The sequence below is a fragment of the Apiospora kogelbergensis genome (genome assembly GCF_038363985.1).
Source record: "Apiospora kogelbergensis strain CBS 113332 chromosome Unknown utg000005l_segment0_segment0, whole genome shotgun sequence".
NCBI lineage: Eukaryota > Fungi > Ascomycota > Sordariomycetes > Amphisphaeriales > Apiosporaceae > Apiospora > Apiospora kogelbergensis.
In genome coordinates this window covers 2,184,648-2,204,904 of record NW_027117422.1, presented here as the reverse complement: position 1 = coordinate 2,204,904, position 20,257 = coordinate 2,184,648, and the positions used below count along the sequence as shown (strand labels likewise).

The 20,257-nt window shown below is 53.1% G+C and overlaps 6 protein-coding genes across 6 annotated transcripts; 3 read left to right on the top strand and 3 right to left on the bottom strand.

Moving 5' to 3' along the window:
* Positions 1-533: 533 nt before the first annotated feature.
* On the top strand, positions 534-1,602 carry PG998_007310 (peptidyl-prolyl cis-trans isomerase ssp-1; the record flags this gene model as incomplete). The annotated part of the gene is made up of 3 exons (XM_066874126.1): positions 534-536; positions 794-1,311; positions 1,593-1,602. The coding sequence occupies 3 exons, from the start codon at positions 534-536 to the stop codon at positions 1,600-1,602; spliced, it is 531 nt and encodes a 176-aa protein (XP_066730071.1).
* A 765-nt stretch (positions 1,603-2,367) lies between these two features.
* Positions 2,368-3,823, bottom strand: PG998_007309 (uncharacterized protein; the record flags this gene model as incomplete). The annotated part of the gene is made up of 2 exons (XM_066874125.1): positions 2,368-3,707; positions 3,763-3,823. The coding sequence occupies 2 exons, from the start codon at positions 3,821-3,823 to the stop codon at positions 2,368-2,370; spliced, it is 1,401 nt and encodes a 466-aa protein (XP_066730070.1).
* Positions 3,824-6,955: 3,132 nt separating this feature from the next.
* Positions 6,956-8,988, top strand: PG998_007308 (uncharacterized protein; the record flags this gene model as incomplete). The annotated part of the gene is made up of 6 exons (XM_066874124.1): positions 6,956-7,197; positions 7,251-7,527; positions 7,578-7,843; positions 7,897-8,061; positions 8,121-8,175; positions 8,227-8,988. The coding sequence occupies 6 exons, from the start codon at positions 6,956-6,958 to the stop codon at positions 8,986-8,988; spliced, it is 1,767 nt and encodes a 588-aa protein (XP_066730069.1).
* Positions 8,989-9,679: 691 nt separating this feature from the next.
* On the bottom strand, positions 9,680-11,131 carry PG998_007307 (uncharacterized protein; the record flags this gene model as incomplete). Its single annotated transcript, XM_066874123.1, has 1 exon — positions 9,680-11,131. The coding sequence occupies one exon, from the start codon at positions 11,129-11,131 to the stop codon at positions 9,680-9,682; it is 1,452 nt and encodes a 483-aa protein (XP_066730068.1).
* Positions 11,132-15,189: 4,058 nt separating this feature from the next.
* PG998_007306 (uncharacterized protein) lies at positions 15,190-15,883 on the top strand (the record flags this gene model as incomplete). The annotated part of the gene is made up of 3 exons (XM_066874122.1): positions 15,190-15,228; positions 15,299-15,520; positions 15,593-15,883. The coding sequence occupies 3 exons, from the start codon at positions 15,190-15,192 to the stop codon at positions 15,881-15,883; spliced, it is 552 nt and encodes a 183-aa protein (XP_066730067.1).
* Positions 15,884-16,502: 619 nt separating this feature from the next.
* PG998_007305 (fad fmn-containing isoamyl alcohol oxidase) lies at positions 16,503-19,623 on the bottom strand (the record flags this gene model as incomplete). Its single annotated transcript, XM_066874121.1, has 4 exons — positions 16,503-16,688; positions 17,622-18,425; positions 18,506-19,118; positions 19,178-19,623. The coding sequence occupies 4 exons, from the start codon at positions 19,621-19,623 to the stop codon at positions 16,503-16,505; spliced, it is 2,049 nt and encodes a 682-aa protein (XP_066730066.1).
* Between the last annotated feature and the right edge of the window lie 634 nt (positions 19,624-20,257).

The following is a 20,257-nucleotide window of genomic DNA, read 5'->3' as shown; positions in this document are numbered from 1 at the left end:
TGTACGGAAGCCATTTTCTGTACGGAAGCCATCCACCATCGTCACCGACCGTCTTGGACTATTTTCTGCCCGAATCTTCCATCGGCCCCGCGTTTTCGACCACCCCGCCCTCGAGCCGCGTGACAGGTTCCATTTTTGGTTCTCGGAGCAACGCGCCAAGTTGGCAAACCGGGCTGCTCTGCCTCATAGGACGGGCTGCATGACGGACCTCCATAGCGATTCTCCCCTGCCTGTGCCTGTCGCATGCTTTAGCGTGAGAACTGGTGACCTTGCCTGCTTGCCATGACAAACCAGAAAAAGGGACGGGAAACAGACAGTCTTGGCCTGGCCTGCCAGTAAGAGAGACATTCAGCTACCTACGATCAAGAATAAGCAGCCCTCTCTCTTCCTTTCCCCATACATACACAACACAACACATCTGCTTCTTCACAACTCGTAGCCAATCCCCAAATAGACCTCTCGGCATCTATCGTCGACTCAACCCACCTCTCTCTCTACGATTTAAATACTTAAAGCTTACGAAACCCGCCATCATGGTAAGTTCATACACCACCTATGAGAAGCCTTTTTGGCACCTATGACGTCGTGTTTCCCGCATACTCGATCCAAACCCAAATTCAAGCCTTCCCTTGTAATTCATGTGCCTGCCCCGAAACTTGCTCCAGCAATTCTGTTACCTACCTGCATGCATACATACATATCGAACGCCCGCCCATTATAGTATTGCATTCCTGACACGTCCCCTCTCTACCTGGACTATTTGGCAATGGCTGATCCAGAGACCCCGGCGCAGGACGAGAGTGGTTTGCCATCCGGCTGGGAGGTGCGCCACAGCAACTCCAAGAACCTGCCCTACTACTTCAACGCCGCCGAGAAGATCTCGCGGTGGGAGCCCTCGGCCGGCACCGACACGGAGAAACTGAAGCGCTACATGGCCCTGCACCACTCGACGAGCGCCCCGGGCGGCGCCCCCCAGAAGCCTGCCGACAAGATCCGCGCCGCTCACCTGCTCGTCAAGCATCGCGACAGCCGCCGCCCCGCCTCGTGGCGCGAGAGCGAGATCACCCGCACCAAGGACGAGGCCCGCTCCATCATCCAGGGCCACGAGGCCCGCATCAAGCGCGGCGAGATCTCCCTCGGCGAGCTGGCCATGAGCGAGAGCGACTGCAGCAGCGCACGCAAGCGCGGCGACTTGGGTTACTTTGGCAAGGGGGACATGCAAAAGCCCTTCGAGGAGGCGGCGTTTGCGCTGCAGCCCGGCCAGATGAGCGAGGTAATCGAGACGGATAGTGGCTTACATCTGATTGAGAGGTACGTTTTGATTAAAGGTCTACTTTTTTCCTTGTCCTTGCCGATTACCCGTCCCCGTTGGACAGCCTAACTGTGTGCGGTGGCAAATCGTGTACAACGGGAATGGGCGTTATCGATGGCACGGGGAAGGAGCGCGATATCCGACGGTACCATAGAAGTATAGGGTATAATGCCCGTGTTGAGTCCCTTAACCCGTGTGTTGGGGACACTGGCCGCTTCTTATGTTTGGGTTGAACAACCTGCAGTACTAGGACCCTTTTGTGCTAACACACACTCTCTAGAATCGAATGAGAATGACTCCAGTATAACATGAAGGACGCAATTAGCGGACTGAATCCTATGTGGTCCCAAGATACAGGAACGAAGTCTAAGTTATCTCGGTTTCAATCCGGATTGGATAGGATCTGCGCCCAACCATTATTGTTCCACAGCATGTTGTTGCATTAGCTCAAAAGACACAAAAATGACTCCTGTTTGCGCCGTTCGAAAAGCCCGCAATAGGAGATGCTGGGAAGGAAGCTTCCCACAAGAATAAAAAAAGTCGGACTTCGTCATGCTCATGATCGTTTGCGTGTGGTGCCCTTCTTTGGCAAAGTCGAGATCTCCCCGTTCAGTATGAAATTAAGTCGGTCATCCTGCCAAGAATTGTCGAGATTTTACGCTGCCTTCTTTGGTATTTAATACGCTCTGAGGTGAAATACGTATAGCTTATAGGCCGACATGGGCGAGTGGGCCATATCAATGGTAAGACAATATATGGTGGAAAGCTATTACCATTTCTATATGGCTTCTGCGAATTCATCCTCTTGTACCCCGTTTGTAAAACGAGGGAAACCCATAGCCTGACCAGGAGTAAATCCAACCCATCTATCTATGCTTATCCGTCAAGTGCATGCCTGCGTGGTATCATGTCCCAGTTTGGTAGTCCAGTCTGGTGGTTACTCCAATGCGCCTATAAATCCGAAACAAGATAGAGCCAGCCCCTGAATATGTGAGAAGTCTTTACAAGAAATCGCAAAATATAGGAACAAAACAACTGCAATTGCAGCCCACAAATCATCGAGTGACAAGAACGTTTAGTGCGTGCGAGATGGTTGGTATCGACGTCAACGCCACAGTGATACAACCGAACATGATCATGGACAGGGCCGAGTAGGCCGTGGCTTTCGAGTCGCGCTCAATCAGGTGTGACGTACCCATGGCGGCAGCGTTGATGCCGATCGTGACGCCGGCAGCGATGACCTTGCACTCCGCATCGCGTTGTTGGCCATCGCCACCGGCACGACCTTCCTGCTTGGAGTCCTCGACATCGCTGTCGCTTGCCAGCACTGCATTGCTGTTGCTATTGTCTCCGCTCTTCTCGGTCGTCAATACACCACCGCCTCCCCGCCCCAAAGGTAGTGGACGTTGGTCCGGGACGGCGAGCCAGACGAGCAGAAGATCGCCCGTCATCTGGAAGAGCATGCCACTGAAAATGACGAGGGCGCTCATGAGGGTGGTGCTGCCGCCGAGGTGGAGGACGGCGGGGGCGCCGAGGGCAATGGTGACGTTGCGGGCGGCAAAAGCTAAAGCCTCAGCGGCGCCCAGACCCATGGCGTGGGCGAGCGCAACGTTGAGGAAGACGGCCAAGACCGCCGCCGTCAGCGACGTCGACAACACCGTCGCGAAGCTGCGCCAGAGCGCGGCGCGGTACTCGAACATTTTGAGGCCCAACGAGACAATGCCGGCGTCGAGCAGTGCGGTAGAGAGGTCGCCGGCGCCGATGTGCAAGCGTGGGTTGTGGTCTTGAGAGAGGTTGCCCATGATCTGCGCCCAGTCGTCGTGGCGCTTGAAGGTGCCCAGAGCCGTCTCGATGTTCTGGTGGTTCACTGCCGTCTTGATCCAGAAGTATGCGGTCCCAAGAGCCGCAGTAAGTAGCACAGGGTTGCAAAGGACGACCAGAGTGGTCCGGAGGCGGGGATGGAGTGAGAGGGTTTTAACAGTCCTAAGCGACCGCTGGAAAAGGACCGACCCAACCCATAGGAATATGAAACAGAATGCCTCGAAAGGCATGTCGTATCCCGTAGCACAGTAGATCGACAGGCCGACAGTGAGGAGAAGGACGAGGATAATCCACAGAGGTGATGTGCGCACGAGGAAATCCATCCCTGTCGGAGGCGAGCAGCATGTCTCGATTGACGAGAGTGACTCATTGTTAACCATTCTCAGTGTGAGCTGGGACATCTGAGACACCCGTTTTGCTGAGGCCGCTTTCTTTGACAGCGCTAATTCATGCCCTGTCTGGCTCTCTATATCTCCCGCTCTTCGTTCTTCAAGTCCCCTAATCCTTGACTCGAGCTTGAAGCTCCCGGCCGCGAAGAGGTAGCAGCCGATATAACTGATCAATGTTGTGATAACTTTGAGAGAGTTAGCAACACTATAGTAGGGTGATTGTACTCGACACCAACATACCAAAGGCTCCTGTGATCCGTGGTACATCAGCAGCACTACTGATGTGATCCTTGCTTAGCATGATGAACGGGGCAACGAAGCCGAATGCCATATGACGTCCAAGGAAATCGGTCTACAAGAAGAGGGATATTAGTAACGGATTAACCAACGACTGAGCAGGCCGCAAGGTGATTCGGCTTACAGGTCCTTTCACATGCCGGATATAGAAGCTGCTAAAACTCCCAAGGGCCCAGTTGGCAACGAGAGTTGCCACTGTAACCATCAACATTACCAGAACAGACGCTGGTAATGTGATGCCATGAGATCCTAGGGCTGCCTGGATGGGCACCACCAGAAGCTGTGTTAGGGGCACGAAGAGTATTCCGAGAGCTGCATTCCTATATCTTGCCGCGGTTTCGGACGACTTGACAGCCAGGCATATTTGAGAAATCCAAGTCATATTCAAATACGAGGTTACAAAATGTGTTGCACAAGCGGTCTTATAGGCAGGCCTTCAGAGACTTGCAGCAAACGATGGCTGCAACAAGGAAGGGGGTGTAGTTGATGATGTCTTGAATCAATCCTCATCTTGAGACAGGGTGTCGGGAGGGGGCCATGATATAGGGGGAGGGCCAGCCGTTTGCGAGAATAGATACGATAGACTTATGGGTACGTGTCGAGCCGCATAGCTAGCCTTTGTAGGTACGGATATGGACAGTATCTTCTTCTCGGGCATGCGAGCATACGGTCAACCCCCCCGCGGAGAGCGAGGCTTTCCCTAGGGATGATTCCGAGTCCTTGGCATATTGAGGTACATCATGGAGTTACTGGGGACGACGAAAGTAGGTACCCAGGCTGTGTTGTCCTACGCCGTGGTGCGTTGCAAGTGGGCAGTTGGATGTGGCCTGGCAGCAAGTGTGAAACAAACACGATAACGACCTGAGGTGTACAAACAGGAGAATCGCGCTGAACACTGCATCAAAACCCAGTATAGCCTTACTACATCTAGGCGCAAGCTTCCGGCGCATCGAAGCCAGTGTGGGTACGGATCGGCACACGGGGAGCCAGCTGCATAGCCGAGTAGATCCACGGCCGTCATCGTTAATCTATCATGAGGTGAAAGCCGCCCCCAAACAAGCTGTTGGTTGTGGCTGGATAACCGACCAAACAATGTGCCACGAGCCATAAAGGGCATGCTTTTGCCTGCTGCAGGTCATGAAAGGCTGCCATTCCCTTCGTCACCGCCAGCACACAGGAAGTGGACCAGGGTTCAACGGCTTCTAGATCTGTGCTTGTGTATTCGGGTCCGTGTCAACACAAGTCCTCGTCGGGTTATTGCCTTCAGATACGAGATAACTAGTCGGTTTTCTGTTCGTCTCCAGGGCCCTTTTAGGCCACGCCAAGTAAGTGGTTTAAGCAGTAAGGTGGACGCATCTGCTGGGGTAACGGTGACACAGGCCGATTCCCGTCGTCCATTCAGAGCATGGGTCTGGTGTGCAAACGGAAATGTGTGACAGAAGCGACGACAATAGGAAAGTTGGCTAGCAACCAGCTACAACACGCACGACACGCACGCACGTCATGTACAAGCCCACTGTGAGGGCCATTTGGGGTTCCGGGGTTCCGAACGAAGCCTGGCCACGGCCCAAGGAGGTGGAAGTAGGTTCGGCGAAGGAGGTCTTGCAGACCAGGGGGAGGGCAGCTTGCAACCCGCGAAGAGCCACCAAAGCCGCTAGCAAGGTAACTCGCGAACCCAGCCGAGCAGTGACAGGTCAACTCGTCCACTGGAGGACATGAGGCTTCTGGGCATACAATGTGCAATACCCTTCCTTGGTGGCGGTGTAACTCGCTCGTTCGTTCACGGCCCAAGCCATGCCGAGCGCCAGGGTCTCGTCATTCCAGCGTTTGCAGAGGATGACGGCCAAAGGGAAGAGATGAGAAAAAGATGAGAAAAGACGCATGTCTGTATTTGCAGACATCCAATCAGCATGCAGGCAAGTGCACTTCAACGGATGCCTGCGGATCTCCCAACATGGGCTTGAGCGGACCCAGGCTCGCCAGGAACGGTCCGGCCTACGCGTTCCGATGCGATATCCTGTGTAGGCACTTTACATATCCTAATGCTTGCTTCCAATACCCAGCAGTCTGCAGTGCTGACATAAGGCTAGAAGGTACAGTGGCTACAGAAGCTAGTAGTCCCTACCAGGCACGTAATTGGCCCCCTAGGCGAGATCTTTTCCACTGCCGCACCCAATAGCAATAGCGCGGGCTGTTTTGGCACGCAGTATGCACACTTATCGTCGAGGTCTCAGAACCCTACCTCATGTGCCGGGCTCCAAGCTCCTGTTGTGCATTTGCTGGCTCGCCTGCAACTGCACCGCTCGAGTCTTGTCTCAGTTGTCCATGATGTGATTATTATTTCGGTACACGAGGGAATTGGTGCGTAGGGGCTCTTTCTCGTCGCACCCAGCAGCGGCCAACCGTTTTTAGTTACCGTTGGCAGTCAGTAGGCCAGGCGGAAGCTTAACTCAAAAACCCACATCTTGCATCACCCAAAGCAACAGCCATCTTGCAGTACCGGCCACGCACGCTTTCGGATGCTTAGGAAACCACCGTTCAAGCTCGCGACCTTTGCGCGCCTCCCATTGGCGGTGATGCCGAAGTAGAAGTAATACCTTCCGCAGAGCTAAGGCCAGAACCGGCCATCTTGAGGCTTTACACCATCGGATTCTGTCATTTTTCCATCTTGATCCCAGGGTTTTTTCCTGATCCGGATTCAGGGTCCTCCCATTGACCATCGTCGGATCACGTGGGTGGATCATTCCCACCTTTGCCATTGGCCGGCGCGACGGCACCAAACAATCGGTAGAACGTGAAGGCACACGCGACGCATAGTCCCTGATTGTAGTACGCCATCTTGCTTACTGACGCCTCAATATCTGTCGCTCCATCACGGGGAGCTATCCTGGTCAAAGGTTGTCAGAAGTGCACAATCACCCGACGAGGCGGTACAAGGGATTGAGGTCCCTTGCTGTACTTCTCAATCAGCCCACGCTACATCCTGTCCCTGGCGGTCAAGGCCCAGATTGTAGGTGCCCCCGTAACGTAAGCCGGAATGCCCTCCGGACGACACCACGTCGTGAGCCATGCTGGATGATTCATTTATTGCAACTAACGTGTGCTCCTTAGGAACAAGACCGATAGGCCGTGAAACATGCCTTTAGATCCAGCAGAAAAGAGGTCGACGGCGGAGAGTCGTGCAGAGGACTACCGCCACAAATCATCAGACGGGGTCAACACTCTCTGTGCTTTGCTCGACATCACGTCGGCTCAAGACAAGGACCAAGTCAGAGATTTGATCACACACGATCCCTTGATCAGCAGCTTGTGGGACAGATTTAATATTATCAGCTATGCTGCCCCCTTGAAGGCTCTGACCGTCGATGAGCTGGAGTTGTAAGTTACGCTTCGAAGCCTCTCCCTCTATACTACTAACCAGCATTTCCCAGCATTGAGAAATTGAAGAAAACCGGCGAATTGGAGAAGCTCATGGCTGCGGCTGAGATGTCAAGCTCAAGTGTTACTTTCGATCAGCTTCGCGATGCCATATCCGACATGGACCAGTTCACTGACGCGATCGAGAAGCAGCTGGCTACTCACCAGGCTCACATCGCTCGTCAGATCGCGGCTTTGCGGGCTGGCGGCACCTGGGTTGACCAACGGAGCACAATGGAGGAGACAAAGAAGCTTGCCCTGCTCGAAGAAAAACACAAGCTCGAGGAAGAGGTATGATACCACTCCTTCGCCATTCATCTCACTGCTCATTATTTCCCTAGGCCAAAGAGAAAGAAGAGCAGATTAAGCGTCACGCCGACACTCTCGCCAATCTCCTCCGTACCGACCAAGAAAATCATGTCTGCGATGGCGACTGTCACCACCAGCGGTACTCCCTACCAGTACAGGTTCAACCATATCCATGGACCGAATCACCAACCCCCTACGACACATTGCTGAAGAAGCTCCAGGCCTTAGGCTGGGAGCTGAACCCGGGTTCAAAGGGCAACTCCGAAATAATGGAAGCTGCCCGCTACTATGCCAGCGAGTGAGTACATCGCCCTTTATCGTTAACTGAGTCCATAATTAATAGCCTACTAGGGAGGTTTACGTACATGTTCGCAACTGTCGTGTGTCACTCAACACCGCTTTTCGTGAGGCTGCCCAAACCTACAACAGCTCGGCCCCTGTGGTACATGAATACAACCAAGCTATTGAGGCCGAGATGCTCGCTATTCTAGAGGAGATCCAATCCTATGGGAAGAGGTTGTGCCTGTGGCGCACATGGCTGCAGAGAAGCAACTTCTGGGCCCCATACTGAAAAGATTTAACCTCAACGAAGAGCGACGAAGTCTACAGCGGGATGTCATCTGTGACTACGTGAGCAGCTAGATTCCTTTCGATCACGAGTCCCTTACTGACAAATAATAGATCTGCGCTTGCCTGAATTTCATGAACGAACGTCTTCAGATCTTAGCTCGACGCCTCGGAGTGGCCGTATATCATCACCAGAGCCTTGTGATGACTTATAACTACGCGAGAAAGTTCGTGCTGAAGAGCCCGTCATCCCAGAAAACCGCGGAGGTAAACACTTCAAAGGCTCTACGCAGCGATGGAGCTGAGCCGAAGTCTACCCCTCTTGAAGCACTCACGAGAAAGCTGCAATCTTTGGGTCTGCCACGTATACCACTCAACAACCCAATCAAGGCCCCAGCGACACAAGTTACCAAACTTAACGAGTTTGTCAACCAGCGAGCGGCCAAGGGTGACGAAACCCTCTTGCGAGTTCACAAGATGTACGAGGACACTGTTCGGCGTACGCTGGATGACGTGTCTCTCGCGAGCCGGATGGCCCAAGATGCCGTTGTGGCGGAAAGCCTCATCGACTGGCGCTCGCGCGGCGCTGCCCTCCAGGATGCTCAGACTGAGGAGTCCATTGCCGCTCTGCAGAAGGAGTCCGAGGAGATCGAATCTCTCCTCGCGAAGCTCAAACTACCAGGCACCGGCAATATCGCTAAGATGCTCCGCCCAGCGCTTCTCCGAGCCCTCCGGCACCTTGAGATCGGAGATGAGTGTAGCTGTGATCGTGACTCCCGAAAGACGTCTATGACGTGCACCAAGTGCGTACAGTCCGTCAACGCCGTGAAGTTGATCCAGCAATGGGGAGAACTGCCGGAGTTTAAGTCCATGTGAGTGGTGGCCAATGTCAGCATGCCACGGCGACAAAGTGGCTCTTGTTTTGCCGGCCGCGAATTAATATCGCATAAACGATGGAAATGCGAGTTTCACTCAGTCGATGACTTTCTACCTGCTTTTGAGAGACACGATACCCATTATAGCGGTTAAGCGGTTTTTTTCCCTTGCTTTCTCTTTCGATTTTTCTTCACCAATTAATGGGGCATCGGATGAAGCCCTTCTACGTCTGACGTCTGTCTGGATGGATCCCCAGATGAATATGGATCGACTGGATGAATTGTTCCCGTTGCGGGGGTCATGAATACAGCCATAGATGGAAAGGTATCGACATGCATTCATTGGGGGTAGTTATGGCTTCGATTGGAAAAAAGCCAAGATAGGGTATGGATCGCTTTAGGCTAAATTGAAGGTTGAGCAAGGCCATGCCATGTCGGAGGATGCGCAGGCATCGGAGCAATGACCAATCGTGGTCACTGAATGCCATGTTATTGATAAGAAAATAGAGCCTATTACTTGATAGGCAGTGTTGCTGTTGTCTTACTGGGTTTTTGATAAAGAAGTTATATTTTGTGTGCAGTCAATGAGTAAGCAATGGCTACCTTTTCTCTTGCCTTGACTGATGCTGCCGCTGATGCTGATGATGCTGAATGACTAAGGTAAATATAAGTGAAGGAAAAGACGCCTATCGTCATACCTGTGGTCGCAGGCTATTGTCGCCCATGGCGAATAAACTTTCCGTGCCTGTCGAGGCCGGTCGAGCACGATGGATGATAGCCAGAACAGGGTCGGAACTGCTTCTATCAATACCCAGGTCTTCCATCAGACCAACAAACGTTTCCGTAGTCGCCAAACATTGGCCCGTCTGCTCTAAAAGGCTCAATAGAGGAAGCATGAGATCCGGCCGTTTTTCCACGTTTCTTTTGGGAGCGCTTGCCAAGGTATTTTGCACCAAGCAACCAAAGATCTGCAACCAGCCTAGTATCACATCCTCACACATGGTTCCCTCCAGGAAGCGGCACTCGACAGTCTCCAGCTCCGTGCGCTCGGCTTCACTCAGGGTCTCCTTGACGAGGGAGTAAAAGTTGAAGCCAAGGCGTCGGTACGGCCGCCCTTCGCCAGTCATCAGCCGGCCCAGCTCGACATGCGACGTGCTGGCTAGTATACAGCGGATGGCTCGCATTTCCAGGCTTTGGTGCGGTTGGCGATGCTTGCGTAGCTCGCTGGCCAGCCGACTCCGCTCCCGCAGCGGCGAGCTCCACGTATACTTGTGCACGAAGTTGGGCGATCGCGGGTCCTTGACGCCGCGCAGCACGGGCTCGGCGAGCCAACACAGCGCCGCCAGGCGTTGAAGCGACGGCAGAGTCAGTCGCCGTCCATCTCGACGCCCTACGTGGACGTGGACCTCGCAGCTGTAGTTGGTCTCGATGCGGTGGCGGGCGTGCAGGGCGCGCAGGACAGTCCGAATCGTCTCCGACGTACCCGCGTGGTCGGCCCAGCAGAGCTTGGGCGAGTTGATCTCTACAGGCACCCAGATCCAGTCGCCGTAGTGCGGGTGCGTCGCCGACGGCTCGGCCGAGTTGGACCGCTTCACCAACCAGTGCGTGGCCCAGTATGCGCTAAGGGGTCGGCTCTGCTGCCGCTGTTGCTGCTGCATTTCGAGAGCACTGATGGCCTCTTGCCCACCGCAAGCCCGAATCGTGGCGGCTATGGCGCGAAAAGCGTGGTCTTGGAGACGCTGGCGGTCGGCATCCGACATGGCGGCGGCACTTCTGATCGTGTCGGCTGTCGCAACCGGCGGGTGGCGGTGGCAGTCGTCAGTCTCTGCAGCTCCATGGGGCCTGTAGGGAACAAGGAACTTGAATTCCACTGCTATGGAGAGATCTTCTGGGCGGTCGAGCTGCCCCTCATCTTGGGCAGCATTGGCGATAGAGCCGCCGTCGTGGAGTGTCTCGGCAGTACCTGCATCAAACAACCCTGTAGGATATTTCAGAGATGTCGGCGACTCTGCTGCTCCCGAGACTAGAGCTTTTTCTCCGCAAATGATGCGGGCTTCATCCCACAGCGGTCGCCAAGGGAAGCATTCTTCATACGGAGTCCTTTCCCTGTCGAGGTTGGCGATATGAATGTTTGCTAGCTGCATCATCGGGTAGTTGCGTGGTTGATTCCCTCAGGATGCAGAGGCAGTGTCTCTCGAGCAGGTAGCCGGCTTATGTCGACGAGGTGTTTGGCAGATGACCGGAAATTCTTGTCCCACACATGTCAGATCGGCCTTTGGCTGTTTGGGGACAACCAGCGAGACAATGTGTTGTCACGACAAGCGTTGATGCTGACATGCCCAGCAGAGGGTATCATTCTTGCTGATGTTATCATGTATGTACAGGACCAGGTCGGTTCCGTGTTTCCATGGATGGATAGTGCACCCGCTTTTCAGTCGATGATCTGATCCGATCGCTGTATTTTAATGACTAGACGGATGGAGGCTCTCGGCCGCCAATCACAAAGCAGCGGAGGGATGAGTGTTTGTTACTTACTTGTATGCCTCATTCGCGGGCCTCATCTGATCATGCCTAGCCGGCTCTGTAGCAAGCAAGCCATGACCGGAGATTAATGATGCAGCCTACCCAAGGACGACCGCATGTGATCATTTAGCGGGCAAATACGCGAGAGCAGTAGCTCCTGCAACGTCTTCCCCATCCGGAGGTCGAGTTGGTCAGCGAATATGCACCTGCTACAGGTTTCGGTAAGACGGTCGCTGCTTTGACGGATCCGAGGCTGCAGTTGGTTGGGGCGCTTCACCCCATTTTGGGTCAGCCACATCCCACATCCCACGGGGCGCCCAGCCTGCCAGGGATGCCAGGGATGCCAGGGAGGTCAGGGAGGTCAGGGTGGCTTCCGAAGCCCAGCCCTTGTCTTGCCTGCCCGTCCTCATTGGTGTTGCATCGAGGGGAAACGGCCCTCGGTCCATAATTGGCAGTCACAGTAGTAGCATGTTGTCGCAACAACACGCACCGCCTTTTGGGACCAATACGTCGCTCTGTCAAGTTCCCAAGGGAGAAGAATGCGAAACTAATGTCGGTCAGAAAGCAGTAAGCACGGTCGATCCGCCCCTATCCCTGCCATCGATGGCCCCCGAAGTATCCAAGTACATGTGACTCCCGTCTGTCTGGATGCCTGTCAAGCTGTCTAATGCACCCTGTCGGTATCCTGGTAGTACGTACAGGCGTTGGCATCAATCAGTGCGGTGGTTTGCTGCACGATGTGGTCCATCAAACAAGCATAGGGCCAATGACATGCAAGGGATACTCGAGAACAAGCATGACATGAGCATCACGTGGTAACCAGGGCCTTTGTTGGTAACACCCCCAATTCTGGAGTGCAACGCTCCAGATAGGGTCAAATGATAAGCCGTGGGCTGCTGCGTTGGTGGGACATAAAAGCCGCCAGAATTATCAATTTGACTGAGTAACAGGTAACGGGCGCGGGCGCGGGCGCGGGCGCGAGTGCGAGCGGAATCGCACTCGGACGTGCGGGAATTTCCCAGCGTCCTGGTCGCGTTAGTCATCAGCTCGCTCCACCATGCTCACCGCTTTAAAGATTGACGACAATTCACGACTAGTTATGAATATGGCTAGTAGGTGCACAAATGAGCTTGCTTGCACAAGTCGTAGGGGATAAGCTGCGAACGAACGATCTATATATCGCCTACTATCCCACCAACTAATCTCGGCCCGGTGATGGAATATGATACGGGACTCACGGATGGGAGATCCGAGCAAGTCGTCTGCCAATAGGACATCTATGTGGCGTGCATGCCCCCACGGCCTCTAAATCGGATTTGTATGCTACTGTAGAGCAACCATCTGTTCTCTACATTGTATTGTGTGAACGGTCCAATCATTAAAGTACAGAAATACAAATCACATACCTTAGGAGTGTGTTGGTTAAGGCGGGTTGTCAGCTATATGTCATGTCAAAATGTAAATCCATGTGTAATTACGTAAAGAGGGTTCTTCAAGACGTATACTTATTAATACTAGAGTTCATACAGAATAGGATAACTTGACATTGACTGCTGCAAAGAAACTGGTTCTTCCTAGAAAAGGGGATGTATAAGGGATGTAAAATACCATCTTTAACAAATACTGAGCTTAGACGATAGGCTCCGTTCCATTTGGGATACCGTGAGGACCAACCTTGGTATAAGTTCTATATTTGCGAGGCCCTGTGGTGAAAGCACAGCGTACATCAGGAAACAATCCCAGATAAAAGTACACGAGATGTGCAAAATCCAACCAATCACTCACATGACCGGAACCAGTTGCCCAGGAAGAGGAAATACACGCCACCACGAAGAAGCATCCGTAGGTCTACCTGTTTTGTCAGTTTCCGCGTTTCTGACGTCGAACACTGTTGCTCTGCATACAAACCCCATTCTTTATACTGTACCTCAAACCGGACGCGTTGCAGCCAATGCCAACAGATAGCTAAGTAGTGATAGAAGAACTTGTGAGACAGTCTGTTGGAGGATCTGAAGTGAGCCGGTTGGTCGAATCTGACGTACTATGGGCGGAGGTTTCTCGCAGGGTGAAAGTAGAAGCAAGAGCACATGCAGAGCGCCACTATCCAAGTCAAGATACATCAGCGCCCCTTGAGCCTATTTGAGGGAATTCGTGTCCTTCAACAAAGCAAAGAACTTGTTTTGCACTCCCTCGTCCGTCACTAAAGTATTCTGCCTCGGTTGTCTGCCGTGTAGCTTTGGAGCGACTGGCATATCCACGAGGACGAGGTGATGCTCGTCCGGCTTCATTTCGCGACACGAAGACGGCAGGCATATCCAGGGTGTGCAGGCTGTGACCGCGGCTTGCGTGAGCTCGGAAGGAATGGTATGATCCAGGAAGAAGAGGCTGCTCGAAGGGAGGGACTTGTGAGCGAGGATGCGAAATTATTGCTAATGGGAAAGGAGGCTAAGGAATATATTTCGGGCTTTGGAAATGCTTCAATCAGTCAATCAGAAGGATATTCTAGATCAAGCCTGGCGGGCCTTCCAAGCACCAACCACAGATGAATGACCAACAGACTAGGGGTCCGTGGTGTGCTGGCGGGCCGCTCTTCCCTCGGACGGCTGGAGTATGTCGGTGCCCACACTAGGTGTTGTCAATATAAAGAGCAGCTTTGATGGGCGTCGCAGGATGGTGAAGTTGAAGCAAGCCATGCCTAGGATATTGGTCCGGGCTAATTAGCAGATGAGTCAAAGTCAATGGAGTAAGAGGTAGCTAGTAGGCCAAAAGCTATTTTTACCATCAGCTGGCGACGATCCTTGCTGACTCCAGCCTTATGAACAGTAAGAAAACCAGTAAGAGAGCCTGTACGGAGTCGATCTAGGCGGTTCTGGGGCTAGTCAGCACGCCAATCACACCATAGTGAGTTGAGAATAGAAGCCGTCGGAGCCGTGCACTGCTTCCCGCTGTCGCCAAGCTCCCATTGCGCCACAAATTGTTTCCGAACGTGGTAGGGTTCCTGGCTTGTTGAAGAAACGAGTCGCACTCTGTAACAGCCAAACACTCGCGGCTGCTGGGCTATATTTCCAGCGTGAGCTACTCCGTGAGAGTGCCAGTCCTGTCATTTACCCCAACGCGCTAATGGGATAAAGACCAAGATGGCCGGCTGAGGCTTGCACAGCCAGCACCGATATAATCGGCTTATGTGCCTAGTGTTTCACGTCTAAATGCAGCATACGGGCAGTATCGAAGGCGGGGATGGGCACTCTCTTTTGTTGGCGCTGGTGGACCGATCGTTAAGGCTGGGCATCTGCAACTTGAACCCACCAGCCTCATTCCTTCCTTCCCACACGCGTAGACGCGGTGACTTGCAAGCTGCCAAGCGACCCCGTTGCTGCCTGCTTCGCCCCCTCAAGCCTTTGGCCAGGTATTGCCCAGGCAAGATAAATGGAAAAGCACCCTCCTTCGTGACCACCAACTCTACGCGATCCTGTCTTCTTTGGTTCCCCTCTTTGGTATCCAGAGTCATACCGTTTGATAACATCGAATCCTTCGGTAGCCACTGCCAAGTGTACGGTTTAACCTACTCGCCAAGCACCAGCTGCGTTCGCACCGAGAGCACGACGTGGAAGATACAAATCTCACCCAAGACAAAACAAGTGGCACCCCACACGTCCCTTTCCCACAAAAGTAACACATCATGCTGTCTATCGTTGCCATGGCGGTGCGCGGCATACTGGTACGTCTTCACACATGTTTTGCTCGTGCTGGCTCGAGAGAGTATTGCTAATGCCTGAATCAACAAACAGCTGCTTGCCGCTGCAGTCGTGCTTGGTCTGTCCGTTACCAATGCCAAACACCAGGTTATTGGCAACCCGCCAGCCGAGACATCATTCGGCAGTTTCGCCGGCGCCTTCGGTGTCCTCGTCTCCTTGGTCGGCCTGGCGGCCTTGTTCATCGACAAGATCCCTGCTTTCCTCGTCATGGCTGCTGATGCCTTGGCTGGCATCTTCTTCCTGGCTGGTGGCATCGTAAGTCCATCCTCCCCATCCCTTATGAGGCGTAACAGTTTGCGCGGTGGCTAATCACTTGTTCTCTACTAGGCCATGACTCTCGCATTGAAGAGCGTCGGCAGCTGTACCAACAATGAAGACAAATACCAGTATTTCCGTTTTTTGAACAAGCTGCTGAATGGCGGCTGTGTGGATATCGGAAACGGCAAACAATCCTGCGGCGGCGGCGGCCTCGCTAATGATGCATTGGTAGGACGATGCCAACGCGCCCAGGCCGACTATGTCTTTGAATATATCGGTTTTATTTTCAGCGTCGCCATCATTGCCCTTGGCTGGGTTTTGCACAAGAAGGGCGGAAACGGCACTCGCAGCTACGTCTAAGAGTATGGTCATATTAAACCAGGGAAGAGACTGAGGCATACCGTGAAGTACAGATGTGGGTTTTCCTGCTCAAATTAGGAAGTAATGAGGAAAGGGATATCGATTTCAGGTCGCAGACGTTTTGTTTTTGTCGTAGTTCATGTTTGCTTCGATATATACCCAATCACTTTCACCAACAAAGCACCACAGACTGACAAGGTCTAGTTCATATATTGGATCTATTACAGTGATCTTATGGAGGAAATCTAAGTTTAGAATGGTTGCAAAGCTAAGCTCAGGTATCGGTTGTTTTCCCACTTATTCCAGGGGCATTTCTTTCTCCGACCAGAGACGCCGATGCCTATTATAGACCACATCTCTTTCTATTGAAGTTAAATCTAGCTTGCTGCAGCAAATAACAAATTGTCGGAAGATGCTGTATAATAACTACAGCGGAACACATTGTGGCACTCTTTGACATATTTCTTCCTTTATCCCCGTACGCTGATCCCAAGAAACTTTCCACCGTTGACTTGAGGAAATTCGAGTTGCTAGCGTGCTCATGTTTGATATATTTCTCTGACAGTTTCTTTTGTGACCGCTGGGACCTCAGGATTCTTGCTGTATATTATCAGTATAATCAACATTCGATGCATAGTTTGGTCACGATCAGCACGAAGGTCTCGGAATCAATCTCGAGAAACCCCTCATGATGATTCAGACTGCCATATACGACGGTAAATTCGGTCCCGGCCCGTGATGTATCGTCAAGGCTGCCGGCCTCCTCCTCCAAGATACGGATGTCTTCATCTCTGTAGGCGATATCCTGTACATATATTGGTTAGAAGAGTCCATAATACAATGTCTTCTTCTTATCTGCCTCCTCGTGTGCTTCCCCCAGCCCCTCTAGGCTGCAAATTGGGGATGGACTCAGCGATCCTAGACCAAAGCAAACTAATTTGTTGATTTTTGCGTTACCCAAAGTCTTGGACAATGCTTTGGAGGATTCCTTCAAACTTTTATGCTGGGGGTGGTCTTCCCACAGCAAAAAAGCCCGTTTATAAGTTTTCGAGATCTCCTCCTGAGTCGCTAGCCTCAGGTTCCTTTCTTTGCTGTTCTTTAGCACCGGTGGTCTGAACGAGGCTCCCATCTTGTATCCATCTGTGTCCGTTACTGGTTCTTTCTCCTCCAGTTTCTCCAATCTATCGGTGATTGCCAGACCATTGTCTGTAATATCATTTTGCCGTAAGTCATGAATCATAAAGTCTTTGATGAGTATTGTGGCCCTATTTGAGATCGTTGAGTTGTCTAAGTGAAATTAATGGCTAACGTAGAATAGTATTCAGGGTTAATTCGGCTTATCCGCCAAGTTGAAGAATCGTATATGTTCTCGTTTTTAGGGCACTGTTTGATATGTCTTCGAGTTCAACTTACTCAAATGGGAATGAATAATTCTTTGTCAGGGGAGCAAAGGAGAAGAGAAATTGCCAAGAGTGCATGTCCGGCTATGCGGTTATCTTGCGAGCATATAAGCATGTATTAGATAAGGGTCGATTGGTACATTTAGATAGTATATATCCACCACAAAACCAACATCAAACTCCAAATCCAACAACCAACCTCCCTTTTTCGCGCGTCAAGGGAGCTGTATAACAAGTTATATATGGGCTGGCATGTGTGTTTACAGTCGACACAGTCTGCCATTTTGCGTCGGCAGCCCTTGTCCCTGTGTACGAAGTTCCCATTTCTCGCTGCCGACCCCAGTGGTGACATAGAAGACATCGTTAGGATCCCACTTCCGCTTGATCTTCAGGAGCTCCGGGTACTGCTCCCCATAGAAGCTCGCCTGCCAGTCGGGCTCCAGGACGTTGGCCTCGTTCAGGTACGCGCCGCCGCCCTCGCCTACGGGCGCCACGTCACGCCACGGCGCGAGCATACTGTTGATGTCCTTGCCGGCTTCACTGAGTTGCGCCGCCGTAGCCCCGGGAGGAATATCCGCCCCCGTGATCAGGAACCCCACCACGGTCCGCCACGCGGAGCTCACCCCGTTGTCGACGCCCAGACGGTTCTGGGCCGCCATGTGGTACCCAACGATGCGGTGACCCCCGGTCATGTGCTGCGCCACGGCGTCCCAGGTCGCGTTGAACCTAGCCGGGACTACGAAGTTGGCCCGCGGGAACAGTCGGTTGCCCGGGAGCGAGTTCATGCCCCCCACGACCGACCCGTCGCCCGGGGTCCCTATACTCCAGTTGTCATTGTAGGCAGGGAGGAATGCGTCGTAGAACGTTGTATTGGGCGTGATGCTGATGCCTAGGTCTTCCCACCGGTCGAAAAGGGGCTTTGTGAGGCGGGTGAAGGAATCGAGGGTATGGTTGGGTGCGAAGAATGGATTCATGCTGAACGAATAGGTGCCGTTGATGAATCGAATTCTGAAATAGGAGTACGTGCCAGCGTCGGTGAAGGGCACGAAGTATTCCAGGTAAGCTCGGATGCCAGCAAAAAACGTCTCATTGGAGACCCTGGGGGACGTTTCGAAAGTGAACGTCGACGTGACGCTGTGAACCTTTGGGTGAACCCTAGAGCACCATGTTAGTCGACCGGAATGCATCGTGGGCTCGGGGCATATCTGTAAGCTTGCCGGACTATCACAGAGGTCACAACACCGTAGGTGCTGCCACCTCCACCCTGCAGTGCCCAGTAAAGGTCAGGGTGGGAGCTCTTGCTCGCCGTGACGAACCGTCCGTCGGCGGTCACGACCTCGAAGGCCAGTGCCTGGTCGGCGGCCATGCCATAGAGACCCGAAAGGGGAGTGTGCCCACCACCCGCGAGATAGCCGCCAGCGTAGCCGACACTTTCACAGATGCCCCCCAGGGCGCTGACTCCATGGCGATTGGCTGCTTCGTAGACCTCGAGAACCGTGACACCCGCGCCGACCTTGAAGGCCGCGCCGCGATAGCCCCCGCCGCTGCTCTGGTAGTCTGGGAGGAATTCGATGTCCCTCAGGTTGTGCGTCCAGACGCTCAGCGCGCCGGCGCCGTTGGACTTTCCCAGGAAGCAGTGGCCCGTGTTCTTGATGACGAATCGTAAATTCTTGTTGCGCGCAAAGTTCAGTGCAATCTGGATTTGTGCGACGTTGGTGACGTTCACAGCGTACACGGGATACCCTCCTAAGGTGCAGGTACCGTTGGGATCATCCGTCGGGAGACAGGATCTCCCTTGCCAGATTGGCCACATGGTCGAAGTTGGATCAGATTCACTGGCGGGTTCGTCAGTCCCTCACCAATACTAGACATAGAGAAGTCAAGCCGAACTTACTGGAGATAGGGGTCTGAGAATCTGTCGCTTACTATGTCGCATTGTTCCTTGTTGTAGACATCCCAGTCCTTGTAGCAAGGGGCGGCGATGGGAACTGTTCGTATGAGCGAGCCGCCCAGCAGATCATTGAGTTCAGACCACTCGCTTTCCAGCGGCCACGAGCTGTCGCCAGGGAAAGTCCTGCATTCGCCGGGCTCTAGGGTTGGAGCGGTGTCGAAGGCGATTAGATCAGCCACCTTCGGCTCCGGGGACCGCGCCCGTAGTCCCTCAAGCGCATCTTGGGTAAGCTGGTGTTTCTCGTATTCGAACCATGATGCTCCGGCGACAGAGTCAGTAACCACACGGGTGATGGCGGCATGGCTACGCTTCCCCAGAACGAGTCCACCAGCATCGACTGCCGCTACAACAAGGGAGGAAACAAGAAATTTTGCGAAATAGCTACACATTTTGAAACATAGAAGCAAGCAGTGGTCAATGGTCAGCAGTTGCAGCAGCTGTGCAAGTTCTAGACATACTCCTTTTATATCCCGATCTGCGTCGGGAGTTACTTCTCCTCAAAACCAGTGCAACCCAGTGCAACCATATGCCGTCCATATGCCGTAGAGCAATGGGCTTCACCCCCCTTCAGCGTAGTACGTACGTATACGGGTTGTGCATAAGCGGGGCCGCTCAAGGTATATCGACGAATACCGGCGACTATAAGGTGTGACAAGCATGCAGTCAGGCTCGGGAGCCAATTGGAAGCGTGGGCTAGGCTTAGGAGGGTTGGGGATCGCCCGCACGTATAGGCCCAAAATGTACCCCAAGCCCGCTCCCTGCAGATCGCAAAGTCGGCTTCGTGAATAGCATCGTCCAGCTTTCTTTGATTCATCTCGTTTAAGGGGCCCAAGAATGGTTAGACGTATCCTTGTCGTAGTCGGGATCGGCGAGGCTTGGCTCGAATACATCTTGGCGCGCATTGTGATGATCTTCGCCACACTTCGGCAATGGGTACAGATTCTGTAACGAAGTTCTATATTGAGCAAATGCATTCTCGCGATCTAGTTCCGCATGGAATGATACATGCCACCCGGTAGTATT